Source organism: Mus pahari, chromosome 17 (genome assembly GCF_900095145.1).
Source record: "Mus pahari chromosome 17, PAHARI_EIJ_v1.1, whole genome shotgun sequence".
Lineage (NCBI taxonomy): Eukaryota > Metazoa > Chordata > Mammalia > Rodentia > Muridae > Mus > Mus pahari.
In genome coordinates this window covers 38657759-38669551 of record NC_034606.1, presented here as the reverse complement: position 1 = coordinate 38669551, position 11793 = coordinate 38657759, and the positions used below count along the sequence as shown (strand labels likewise).

The window sequence follows — 11793 nt, the reverse complement described above, 5'->3', positions numbered from 1 at the left end:
TCTGTAGACCAGGCTGGCCTCGAACTCACAAAGATTCCCCTGCCTCTTTTCTCACGAGTACTGTGATTAAAGGCCTGCGCTACCACTGCCCTGCCTGGTAGGTCATTCTGTAAGAGTTTCATTTTGCAGCCCTTCACATGGAGATGTCAGTGATGCACAGTTGACTACACCACTGGTCCTGCCTGCCCTTGCCTGGCCACTGTCAAGCGCTGAAGAGCCATGGCAGGCTCACTCCTAGGACCCTTAGCCACACAACACAGCTCCTTACCCTCACGGAAAGACCTAGAGTCAGTGAGACATGCTCCTCACCGACAGGAAGAGTTCACCCTCCCTTACTGGTTGTATCCAAGACCCAGGCACCAAAAAAAGCTGAAGGCAAACTAAAGGCACCACAGTACACCTTTTCATCTCAGTAACCCCCTCACAAGGCTCCTTCACAGATATCACACCATGTGCTCACTCCAGTCCACTGGGTACCAGGGAACGGCCGCACCACTGTTCACTGCTTCTCCTCTTGGTATAAGTGCCCACTCCCTAAAGCCTCTGGCTCTTTGTACCAGTTGGTTGTTCCATTTCAGATTGTAGAAATTAAAATCACCAATGAGTCTGATTTGGAACTGCTTAATTGGTGCTTAGAATAAACAGAGAAATTAAAAATGGTCTCCAATGTGTCCCAGCTACAGGTGGCATGCCTGTCACCGCAGCACTTGGGTGATCAAGGCAGGAGCTGAGGGTTGATGTCACCCTGGGCTACAGAGTTCAACCTTGCCACAAAAGCGAAAGTGCTCAATTCTCAGACCTCTCCAAGGCTGAGAAGATGTGGCTCTGTGTTAGAGCCCTTGTTTTTCAGAAAGAGACAGACCCTGGTTCTATCTCAGGCACTGCAAAGAAAACGGGACTTCCAGTCTCAAGACCCCTCTATCCATTCACAGCAGCCAAATCAAGCAACCAGCATTTATTAACAAAAAGGGTTTATTATCACAAGTTGTAAACACCTGGTCATACATGGACTGACATTAAATAACTTAGAATGCATTTGTGATCGACTTTTACAAATACAGTGTGAACTTGTGCCCTTGGCTGCTGGCCACATTGTTCCTCTGGACATACGGAATACCCCTCAGGGAGCACGAACTCCAGGGAGGGGTGTAGCTCTGAGATCCCCTGCACTGTGTTCTAGGGAGCCACACCTCAAGGGAGCCAGCAGTCAGTGACACAGACTCTTCAGGCCTGGGTCTTCACATGCATGAGCTCAAGTACCTCTGGACCACTGGTAACCTCTTAGTGACTGCCTCTCCAGTGGTGGGCGTGGAGCCTTAAAAACCCAAGGCAGGGGATCCCGAGGGCTCCATGCAGAACTCACAGGAGGATACACAGGAGATAGGCCATTTCTTCTACGTGTCCAGCATCCATTCAAACCCACCTCACAGAACACTTGCAGAATGAGATTGGGCCAATGTGGTAAACACATTCACAAGCCTCCGTGCAGATAGCCTATGTACAGTTCAATAGAGACAGGCGTTGTGTCCACACAAAGTGCAGCTATGCCACGAGCCAGTGCTTGTGGGATGTGCTTCCTGCCTGTAGTCGTCGGTGTCTTCATTAAAACTTTAATGTTAAGACAGAGCCGCTCAGCTGCCCAACTTCTACACAGACAAACCTGACCAGTACTGTCCCCTCCCTGGGGCAGGCCTTGGTCACCTTCCCTGAAGGAGGAATCACCTGCCCAGTGCAAGCCAGTTCGGTCGGTGATTACCTTCGAATGCTCAGAGGTCTCTCTGGAATCAGGCTGTTTCTGTGGCTGACTGTGACACACTAGCCATTGCCATACACCAATGGCAATGAGCCCAAGTGTTTGAGAGTAAACACGAAGAGGAGAGGCCAGCCTAGAGGACCCCAGGTCACACGTGATTCAGCTGAGTTGGCAGCTCGGGTGCTGGCTTCTAGTTGTGGATTCTGGAAGTTTCTAGGTAACATGAGGTAACTTTACAGTGGAGGTCATCAGCAGTAAGCTGTAGCTGCTCACCCAAGGAGGTGAGGGCACCGGAGCAGACAGGCCCCAGCTAGCTGGCCACTGACAGCGGTGGGTCGGGAGACGGCCCCCTCACAGGACTGCACCGGTTCAGCACAGAGCTCTCACTCGACCTTCCAGATGGCGATCTTTCCCTCCTCCTGACCCGCTCCGCTCAGTACATAGCGGTCCTCGGCAGAACACAGGGTCTTCACAGTGTCCGAGTGCGCCACCAGCTCCTTTTCCACCGTCACCTTCTCCACGGCCATCACGTAGATCTTCCCTCCGGTTTTACCCTGAGACAGCCCCCTGCCGCCCACCCAGATCTGCGGGAAAGAAACAGAGATACTCCCTTGAAGCTCGGTGCTCTGCGACAGATGTGCCTCCCCAAATGCGTGTCCTTCCTGCTTGCCCAGCAGCTGGACCTCCTGGAGGGCCTGAGAGCCCTCGGGATAATGTGGCCACAGCTCCCCTGTCTCCTGGCCTTGAGATCTGCTGAGGGCAACTTCAGCTGTAATTGTGAGAGGATGGGTGTGGGAACCTGAGTGGTGAGCACATGCATGCCTCACACCAAGGCCACACTGCAGAACAGCTGACTCCAGCCACACAGTGGGACCACACCTTGCCATGGAACCTATGGAACCCATCACATCATTTTTTATTATTATTATTATTCTAATTTACCCCTTGGGCATGGGACTGTCTACCTTTGGCCTGCTCTACTATGGCATTTTACACAGAAGGGGGCCCCAAGGTGGACCATGCTCACAGCCTTATTAGGATGAGTGTTCTCTAATACCCCTCTTGGCTCTCCTGGAACATGCTGAGTCTTGCTGGAGGTGGGGCTTTGTGTGAGGTTTGAGGTCAGGGAAAGTGCTCTAGAAAGGACCTAAAGGAACAGAAGGCCTTCAGTCCCTTCCTGCCCTTTGCTTGGCAAGGTCTTCCCTCACAGGCACACGCCCACCCCTAGCCCCAGAACTGTACAGCCTTAAGGACTGTCCTAGCAGGGCGGTGGTGGCGCACACCTTTAATCCCAGCACTTGGGAGGCAGAGGCAGGCAGATTTCTGAGTTCGAGGTCAGCCTGGTCTACAGAGTGAGTTCCAGGACAGCCAGGGCTACACAGAGAAACCCTGTCTCGAAAAACTGAGAAAGAAAGAAAGAAAGAAAGAAAGAAAGAAAGAAAGAAAGAAAGAAAGAAAGAAAGAAAGAAAGAAGAAAGAAAGAAGAAAGAAAATAAATGGAAAGGGCTGTCCTGAAGGTCCCTGTGTTTACCATTCTGCTGAGACATCAGTCACACCTTCACCTCCCAGACTGATTAAGATAGACTCCTTAACGATAGGGAGGGCATTCCCTAAAGGAAGAATGGGAAAATATGTATAAACAAGCATTCTGCCCGCAGCCAAGGACACTCCTGGAGGTCCACACCTGCAGGCCCTGTCCCAGGGGCAGGAACCATGTCTTTCTGTCCCTACAAGACCATGCAGAATTGTAAACGCAGGGACCTTCAGGACAGCCCTTAAGGCTGTGGAAAAGAACTCTAAAAACATGAGTTCAACAATACATAATTTCTCAACTATGCAAAAATACAAGGATTCAATATGAATTGCATAAGGGACCTTCACAGATCTAAAGGAACGAAGGCAGCTGCACTATGAGTCAATGTGTCAGAAAGATAGAAGAAAGGAGAGAAAGAGATTTCGGGAGTGGTGATCAAAGGAGATCCCACCCAGATAAGTTTTTTGTTTACACTTACAAAGGCAGATTCCTGAGCTCAGGGTCACCCTGGGACACAGCAAGGTTAGGCCCAGGTGTGGTCAAAATGGAAAATTCAGGGCACCTAGCTATCTTAACCGAGGCAGGCAGATCTTTGTGAATTCTTTTTGCAAAGTTAAAAAAAAAAAATGTGTGCTTGCTGTCTCCAAAGAATTAAGGTACTGGAGTCACGGGATGCTGACTTGTGGGATAATTAAAGGGGAACCTGGAGTAAATAACTGGACTAATATGTAAATAAGAGACCAAGTTTATGATCTAGAGGATTTTTAGAAGAGCAGGAGAGAAATTTTTGGAGAGCTGTCTCTTAGAGAACAGATCACAGAGAGCTACCCGGGGATCTCCAGAGAAAGCAGAAGAAAGCAGACGGGGAAGCTGCTGTCTGGAGCAGTCAGAGGTCATCCTCCTGGGCCCATGATTTCACTGAGTCGTTTGTCTTCGCCACTCCCAGGTACCCTTCTCTCAGAATGCCTCTCCCAGCTGACGCTGGACCCTGGCACTGTGGGTCTGCTGGCCATAGCCTACAGAAACCTTTCCCCTCAAGCTGTTTGCTGTGGTGATGGAAGGCTGGCACCTGACGCTATCAGCTCTCCTCACTTATGGCTTGGGTCCTTCTTAGTGACGAGCAAGCTGGGACTTCCGGCTTGGAGGAGAGGGTATGGCTGTCCCGGGGCTGTAAGAACTCTGTAAGCTGGGGAGACTGTCGTGTTGTGGTGAGTACTGTCTCCCAGGAAGTCACCCTTTCAGAAAGCAAAATGATTTGGAAAGAGTCCTAGGTGGGATGTGGCCAGCTGCAGTGGCCCAGGGCCTTGGGAAACACAGAGAGTTGCCACACGAGGACTGGCAGATGGAAGAGGGGCATCCACCAGCCAAGATGGTCTGGTATGGCCTTGTCAGGCACCAGAAGCTCCACAGAGAAGCAGCTGGCCTGCCCACTCCTGGGACTGACGCTGACCGGGCCTCCAGCTGAGGGGAAGAAATGAGGTTGTCATTCTCCAGACGGAGCGCGTGAAATCTGAGGCACGTGACAACCTGTGTCACAGTCAGCCTCATATCCCACTCATTCCCACTAAGGCGGGAAGGAACCTTGCAAGAGGGGGCAGAGCCACCAAGACAAGGGCAGAGGAACCGGAGGGCATGCTGGTGGCTAGACACGTTCACCTCACCTGCCTCTTCACTCGGATCATACAGGTGACCTCGGTGCAGTCTTGTAAGCAAGCCTTCTGAGGAGGCTGGTCCAGGTCCTTCAGGCTCCAGATGTACAGCTCACTGGCCCCCTTAGAGGCCGCCCACAGCTGCTGCTCCTGGGATAGAAATCACCGTGGGACAATAGCACCGCGACCAAGACAGCCCAAGGCCGGACTTGTGCACACAGGCCTGGAGTACCTCAGGCAGGAGTTGGAAGGCCAGGAAGGGAGAGTCTTTGGGATGCTTCAGCTCTTGATGAACAAAGCCCTGCGGGGTCACCACCAAGATCTTGTGAACTGTACCTGTGGGAGGAAGAACCAAGAGGAGGGGTGGGCAGGGCGTGCTCAAGTCAGGAGGAGGGAAGAGGAGAGTCAAGCAGAGTCAGGAGCCACAGGGGTACTAGCACCTAGGGCGCCCTTGAAAGGCAGGTTACTGCCTGCCCAGTTGGGTCCCTCTTCCTATGATGGCCATGAAGCCTGTCTCACAGTTCCCATGAGATGTTCTAACACAGACAGGTACTTCCTGGTCTCGGTCACTTCATGGCGCTCAGGGCCCCAAGCCCAATCCTCTCGAGCACGGCAAGCAGGGGAAAGCTGGGTGGCGGGACTCACCAGGGCATCCTGGCAAAATAAGTTCTCTTAATTTCTCTGAAGGCTGCTGACTGCCCAGTGATGAGAGACCACGCAGTACCACCCTTAAGAGCACCCATGGGAAAGGGAAGCGGGAAGGGAAGCTGAAAAGAGAGCAGAAAAGAAGATGGAGCTGGGTTAAAATACTCAGTGAGGGCAGCCGCAGGCAAGGTAAGAGCGTGTGCAAGGCTGGCGGGGCCGAATCCATCAGCTCTCCTTAGGCAAGGCCTGGTCCTTTCTGAGTCACTGAAGACTGGGGACAGTGGAAGCAGGAAGAAGGCAAGGCCATAGCTACCTAGCGAATTTGCAGCCAGTATGGCCTACACAGGACCCTGGAACAACGGAGACAGACAGAGCAAGGAAGCACGTGCGGAGATGGCACACTAAGTTAGTCTAAGCACATGGCCCACTGCATTCAAGGCTCCCATCTGCTGCAGAGCGACCTCACAGTACAGGCGGTTCCCATGCCCCAGGATGTTCTGAAACTGTGCTGGAACACGAGCCCCCAGCCTAGAGCCTGCCCGTCCCACCACCCCTTGGCAAACCGTCTGACTCAGCTCTGGACACTGAGGTCCTAGGGAAGGGCTTGGAATGACACAAGTCACAGTAGCGAGCCGGGCCAGACTTGCCTTCAGAGGCAGGTGTGGCACGCTCAGAAGAGGTTGCAGGGGACAAGACAGGGTCACTGAGCCAGGGTACAGAAAAGGAGCGGGGGGCTGGCAGACAAGTAGCAGAATGGCAGCCATCTATACACCAGCCTGTAAGGAGTAGAAAGGGGCGAGCCAAGCATGGTTGCCGGGAGAGAGGGAATCAAAGCCGGAAACAGGTGCAATGAAGGGAAAGGGGCTCGGGCCAGCACAGCATCAGGGCACCATGCTCACTGGCCAACGACCTGGAAACTTACAGCACCATATGCGGTCATTGTGCAGGCTGATGGACAGGAGGCCACCGTATGACAGCTGGAAGCGGCTGATCACTCGCAGTGTGCTGACATTCCATGCGATGACCGTCCCATCCAGACTACAGGAGTAGATCTCACTGAGGGATCAAACACACTCCTATGCATTTAACAGGCCACGGGACATCTCTCATCTAACCTTGGGGGTAAGAAAGCCACCGTTCACAGTAGGGATGATGATAAGAGTGACACACCAGGGACATATCAGGGTCTCAGGTGCTCAGATCCCCTCTCTAGCCCCTGTGGGATTGATGGGGTGTCAGGGAGACCCCGTGCACCATTCACTGCACCAAATCTTGAGCAGGGCTATCCAGCTCAGAAGAGCCAGGGAGGGCAGGCACATCAGCACCCTGGGGTGGCATCGACAGTGGCTGGATGAGGTGGGCAGTGACCAGGACTACTGGTGACCCCTGTACGTTCCCAGCTCCTGTCATTCTCAGGTAAGCACAAACTTGACCTGAGCCTGGCAGAAGAGCAGAAACACCTCTGGTACCGTATTAGGGAACAGAGATGGGGTGGCGCCAAGTAGCATACGCAGAAGCTGCCAGGGCTGAGGCTGCACCACCCAGCTAGAAGACCCTGCCTTGCTCTCGACCCTTCCCTGGCCCCTACGCCGTCAGATCTGACCATGCTGCAGGGCATGTATAATAAATAGCTCACTTAGAAGTTGGTACTCTTGGGGGCTGGTGAGATGGCTCAGTGGGTAAGAGCACCCGACTGCTCTTCCGAAGGTCCTGAGTTCAAATCCCAGCAACCACATGGTGGCTCACAACCATCCTTAACAAGATCTGATGCCCTCTTCTGGAGTGTCTGAAGACAGCTACAGTGTACTTACATATAATAAATAAATAAATCTTTAAAAAAAAAAAAAAAAAAAGAAGTTGGTACTCTTAAGTAAAGACAGTGATACAAGCTGGTATCACGGGTTGCATTGTGTCCCCGAGAAATGATACAGCGGATTCCTTGCACTCAGCACCTCAGAATACAGCCTGACTCAGAAACAGGGTCTCTGCAGGGGTAGCCAAGGTGACAGACCATCATCACAGCATGCCCTGGCCCATTAGCACTCATTACAGCAGGCCCTGGTCCATTAGCACTCATTACAGCAGGCCCTGGCCCATTAGCACTCATCACAGCAGGCCCTGGCCCATTAGCACTGGGGTCTTTACAAAATGGGCATAGACCATTGTGGGAGGGAGTGGTAACATGAAGTTGGAATAATGCATTACAAGCCAGGAGACACCAAGACAACCACATCCTATCTGGGGAGGCCAGAGAGAATCTCCCACAACATCTATAGGGAGCCCAGCCCAGCCCACCCCAGTGATCGCTTTGTCTAAGGCACTGCTGTGGCTTTGGGAGACCAATACACAAGGGAGGCTCTCTATCGGGATGGACAAGTGAGCCAGGAAGCAGGTGGCCTTGAGGTGGGTGACCTCCATGGCTTTCCCAAACCTGCCTCTAGATGCTGGCTCCACTGGAGTATGGGCAGATAAGGAAAGCCTCAGCCTGGGAGCCATACCCCAGTTCCCATCCGTCCTGGGCACGCCCTGTACCCCCGCCCCCGTACCCTCACAATGCCCAGCATAATTTGAGTTTCATGGGTCAAATCTCTCCTAAGATGGCTTGGTCATGGAATTAGGGGGTTATAGAGACAGGGACACATGCGTGAAAATGGGGTTCACATGACAGGGTAGCCCTCCATTGGCACCAGCATCCAGAGCTCCCTGCCTTGCAAGAGCGTAGTAGCCCCACCGAAGCAAGCTGGATGGGTTTGAAAATAAAGGCAACCCAGGGGCCAGACCCACCCCAGGACACTAGACTGGCTTACAGACTCAGCAGGGGTAAGTGCTCCCATCAGCCTGCAGACAGCTGGCCTTTCAGCAAATCTTGGGGCCACAGGGGAGGGATGTCCCACAATGGCATTTTAGAGAGAGTCAACATCAAGAACTGAGGTGCTTTCATGCTAAGCCAGATTTCTGATGTCTGGAAAAATGAGAACTCCAACCACAACCAGCACTTCCTGGAGGGTGCGCCCTCTCCAGTTTGCCAAAAGCGCTGGCTGCGCTGAGTACTCTTGGCTGTAAGGCAAAGAGCCAAAACCGCTTTTGCCATCTCAAGAGATGCCTTCCTCTGTACCCACAAGCAGGACCAGACCACACATGTCTCTTTCCGCACACTGTTTGCCTGGCCAGGAGGCTGGGACCCCTTACCATCCACACCCTGGGAGCCAAGCCTTTCCTCTTTCCTACTTCATAGGGCCCTGGTACCTGGGCTTCTTCCCATTGTGCACAGCCAAGCCAGTGACCGGAGAACGGTGATCCGTGAGCTGTTTGTTGCAGGACATGCTGTGGACATTGATGATGTAGATGACAGAGTCCTCTGAGCCCACCCACACCTGGCTGTGCTCCGCCATCACCATACAGTTCTAAGGGGAGCCAAGATGGAAGAGAGATATACAAGCCAGGTTCATAATCTGCTTATGTATCACCAGCCCCAAAGCAGCAAATATGAGCGCTGATCCTGCAGGGTCTGACAAGGCAGAGCCTTGTCTAAGTCATGCACAGTGAGCATTGATTGGGGGGGGGGGGGTAAAGACAAGTTTAGCATGTGGCTGAATCTGCAGTAGTGAAGATGGGTTGTAGGAATGGCCAAGCAAGATGCCAGGGCTTCTGCAGTCAGCATGTTCTTAAGGCCTCTGGCTTCTCAAAGTCGCCCAGGGATGTTAGGTGAAGGGCTGCCATTGAGTCACTCTGAGCATCCCACTGGGTTAAAGGTGTTGCACTCACCACTTTCGAGGAACCCACTTTAAAGCAATGCTGGTGGACGGTCCAAGAGGAGGCGTCAAACACGACCACTTTGCCTTCGTTTAGGGCACACCACAACTTGGGGTGAGCATCTTCAACCTTCTCTGCAGGATCCAGGCGCCCTGAAGGGGAAAGCAGCCCCAAAGCTTTTCAGTGGCTGTCTGTCAGATCAGTGGGGGGGGGGGGGCGCCTCCTGCCTTCCAGATAACCACAGAACCCTAGTGCAGTGCAGAGTGCAGGGGCGTGACGATAACTCCCTGGAGAGGCTGGGGTCTTGTGAGCTCCTGGAACTCAGAACTCTGTGGAGTGGGGATGTACTGTTGCACCAGCGCCCACAGATAAGCAGGTGTAAAGAATTGAACTCAGGACCTCTGGAAGAGCAGTCTGTTCGTTCTCCTAACCCCTGAGCCATCCCATTATTATTATTATTATTATTATTATTATTATTATTATTATTATCTATTTGTATGTTTGTGTGTGCATGTGCATAGTGGAAGCCAGCTGACAATTCGGGGGAGTCAGTTTTCTCTTTCCACAATGTGGGTTCAAATTCAGGTTGTCAGGGTTGGTGGCCAGCAAGCAACCTTACCAACTGAGCCACCTCACCAGCCCAGAAACCGGCAGTGTAGTTAAACATAGAGTCCTTCAGTGCTTAGGAATTTGGGGCTGGCCTGGTCATGCCTGTGCTGGTCCGGGCGTCACTCACTCTGCTTACCTGTAAGCCCCTTGCTCATCTAGACTTCAGTCCACTTGGGGCTGGTGTGGTGACTGAAGTGGGCAGGCTTCCCATACAGAGATAGGCTAGCCCTCTGCCCTATGGTTACACAACCATTTGCCAACAGCGTTCTCCTCAACAGAAGACAAGAGCTGACACATAGCACCTGAAATGTCCCATACCGTAGAGGGCAGGGAATGAGTGAGTATTCCGGTCTCCACCAAAGTCATTGCCCAAGTATAAGGTGCCACATGGACAAGAGGGCAGAGTAGCCATAAGAGCTTTGCGTTTGTGGGTCGGGACCCCGTCCTATAGGCAGAAAGCACCCTTGCTGGCTGTGGGTCGGGACCCTGTCCTTTAGACAGAAAGCACCCTCGCTGGCTGTTTCTAGCATGGGGCTTTCCTCTTGCCACTGCCAGGCTGACCTCCAAACCAAGTCTAGAAGTTCATCCCAACCAAGATACCTGGCGTATACAGCAGGACTTCAATGGCTTGGGGAGCGGTCTCTCCGGCTGAAGGGTTAATCTTGTGTTTTAGAGTCTCAGAGGTTGTCTTTGGGACTGCCATGGGTGCTGAAACACAGGCACAAGAGTTGGGTTACCCATTTCAAGGATAGCAGGTAAAGCTCACCTGTTATTTTACTGTAAAACCGTACGTGGTCTGAAGAGGGCGCTCTTGGAAAGCCGTTATGGAGAGCAGCATCCGAGGTGGCCCCTGGCCTCAGCCCTAAAGCAGAGCAGAGGCAAGAAGGCGGCAGCACTGTTTTCTGGTTGAACAGCACACCTTTGTGTATATGTTACATTTTCTATTATGTTAGCAATTTTTTTTGTTAGCATTTTTGTGTGTGGTGTGCACGCCATAGGACGTATGTGGAAATCAGAGAAGCACTAGTGGGAGTCACTTCTCTCCTTCAGCCACGTGGAGCTCAGGGACTGAGCTCAGGCCACCAGGCTTGGCAGCAGGTGCCTTTACCTAGTGAGCCAGCTTGCCAGCTTGAGGTCGCATTTTCTTCACCCATTCATCTGTGAATGGACACTTAGTCTAGTTACGTGACCAAGACACCTCGCTCGCGCCTCTTTCTGCACATTCAAACACATTTCCAGACAGCACTAAAACTGCCTTCCCTGGAGGTTTCTGGGACCACCTGCCAGGTTGGGTGGCCTTCCCACTAACCCCGAGGCACTTCCTCCCTTCCCCTGGATCACCTGCACTGCAGTGGAGGCTATGCCTTAGGGACTCGCTGGTGGCCTTTCATTAAGCTTCATGTCTGATGTGATTGCTATTGTCCTCAGTTTTCAAAAGAAACAGCCAAGTCCTATCCCTTGCTTGTAGAAGAGCACGCAACCTGCTAGTCACTAGGCCTCCGGCATGGCTCCTGGGTTCTAACAATGTAGGAAGTGATGGCGGGACCCTCTGCCACTGCCTCTCCACCTGCTGCCTCAGGTGACTGACTCGGGTCCTTTCATTTGTGTATTTATAGACCTTCCATCACAGGTGGACTCCATGTTTTCAAATTAAGCTTGGGATCTCATGTCGTGAGTCCTCATTTTGTTAAGCCATGCATTAGAAGGTATTTCTGGATTTGCTAAAACCAGGATCAGGAATTCAGCGTGCTATGGCCTGAGCTCAGATGGCTCCTCCTGTGTCCTGGGAGCAAGGTGATGATGACAGATTGTGTGCTGGCTGTTACTATGGCAACTCTGTGAACTGTTTA

The 11793-nt window shown here is 52.4% G+C and overlaps 1 protein-coding gene across 1 annotated transcript in view; it reads right to left on the bottom strand.

Annotated features, from left to right (window-relative positions):
• Positions 1-976: 976 nt before the first annotated feature.
• Dennd3 (DENN domain containing 3) overlaps positions 977-11793 on the bottom strand; it is a 59049-nt gene continuing 48232 nt past the window's right edge. Inside the window, exons 17-23 of the mRNA XM_029547862.1 lie at positions 10544-10651; positions 9347-9486; positions 8828-8985; positions 6504-6637; positions 5169-5272; positions 4949-5086; positions 977-2337 (exon numbers count right to left, since the gene is read on the bottom strand). Of these exons, the coding sequence (XP_029403722.1) occupies positions 2137-2337; positions 4949-5086; positions 5169-5272; positions 6504-6637; positions 8828-8985; positions 9347-9486; positions 10544-10651 (983 nt within the window). The 3' untranslated portion in view covers positions 977-2136. The remainder of the gene's footprint in view (positions 2338-4948; positions 5087-5168; positions 5273-6503; positions 6638-8827; positions 8986-9346; positions 9487-10543; positions 10652-11793) is intronic.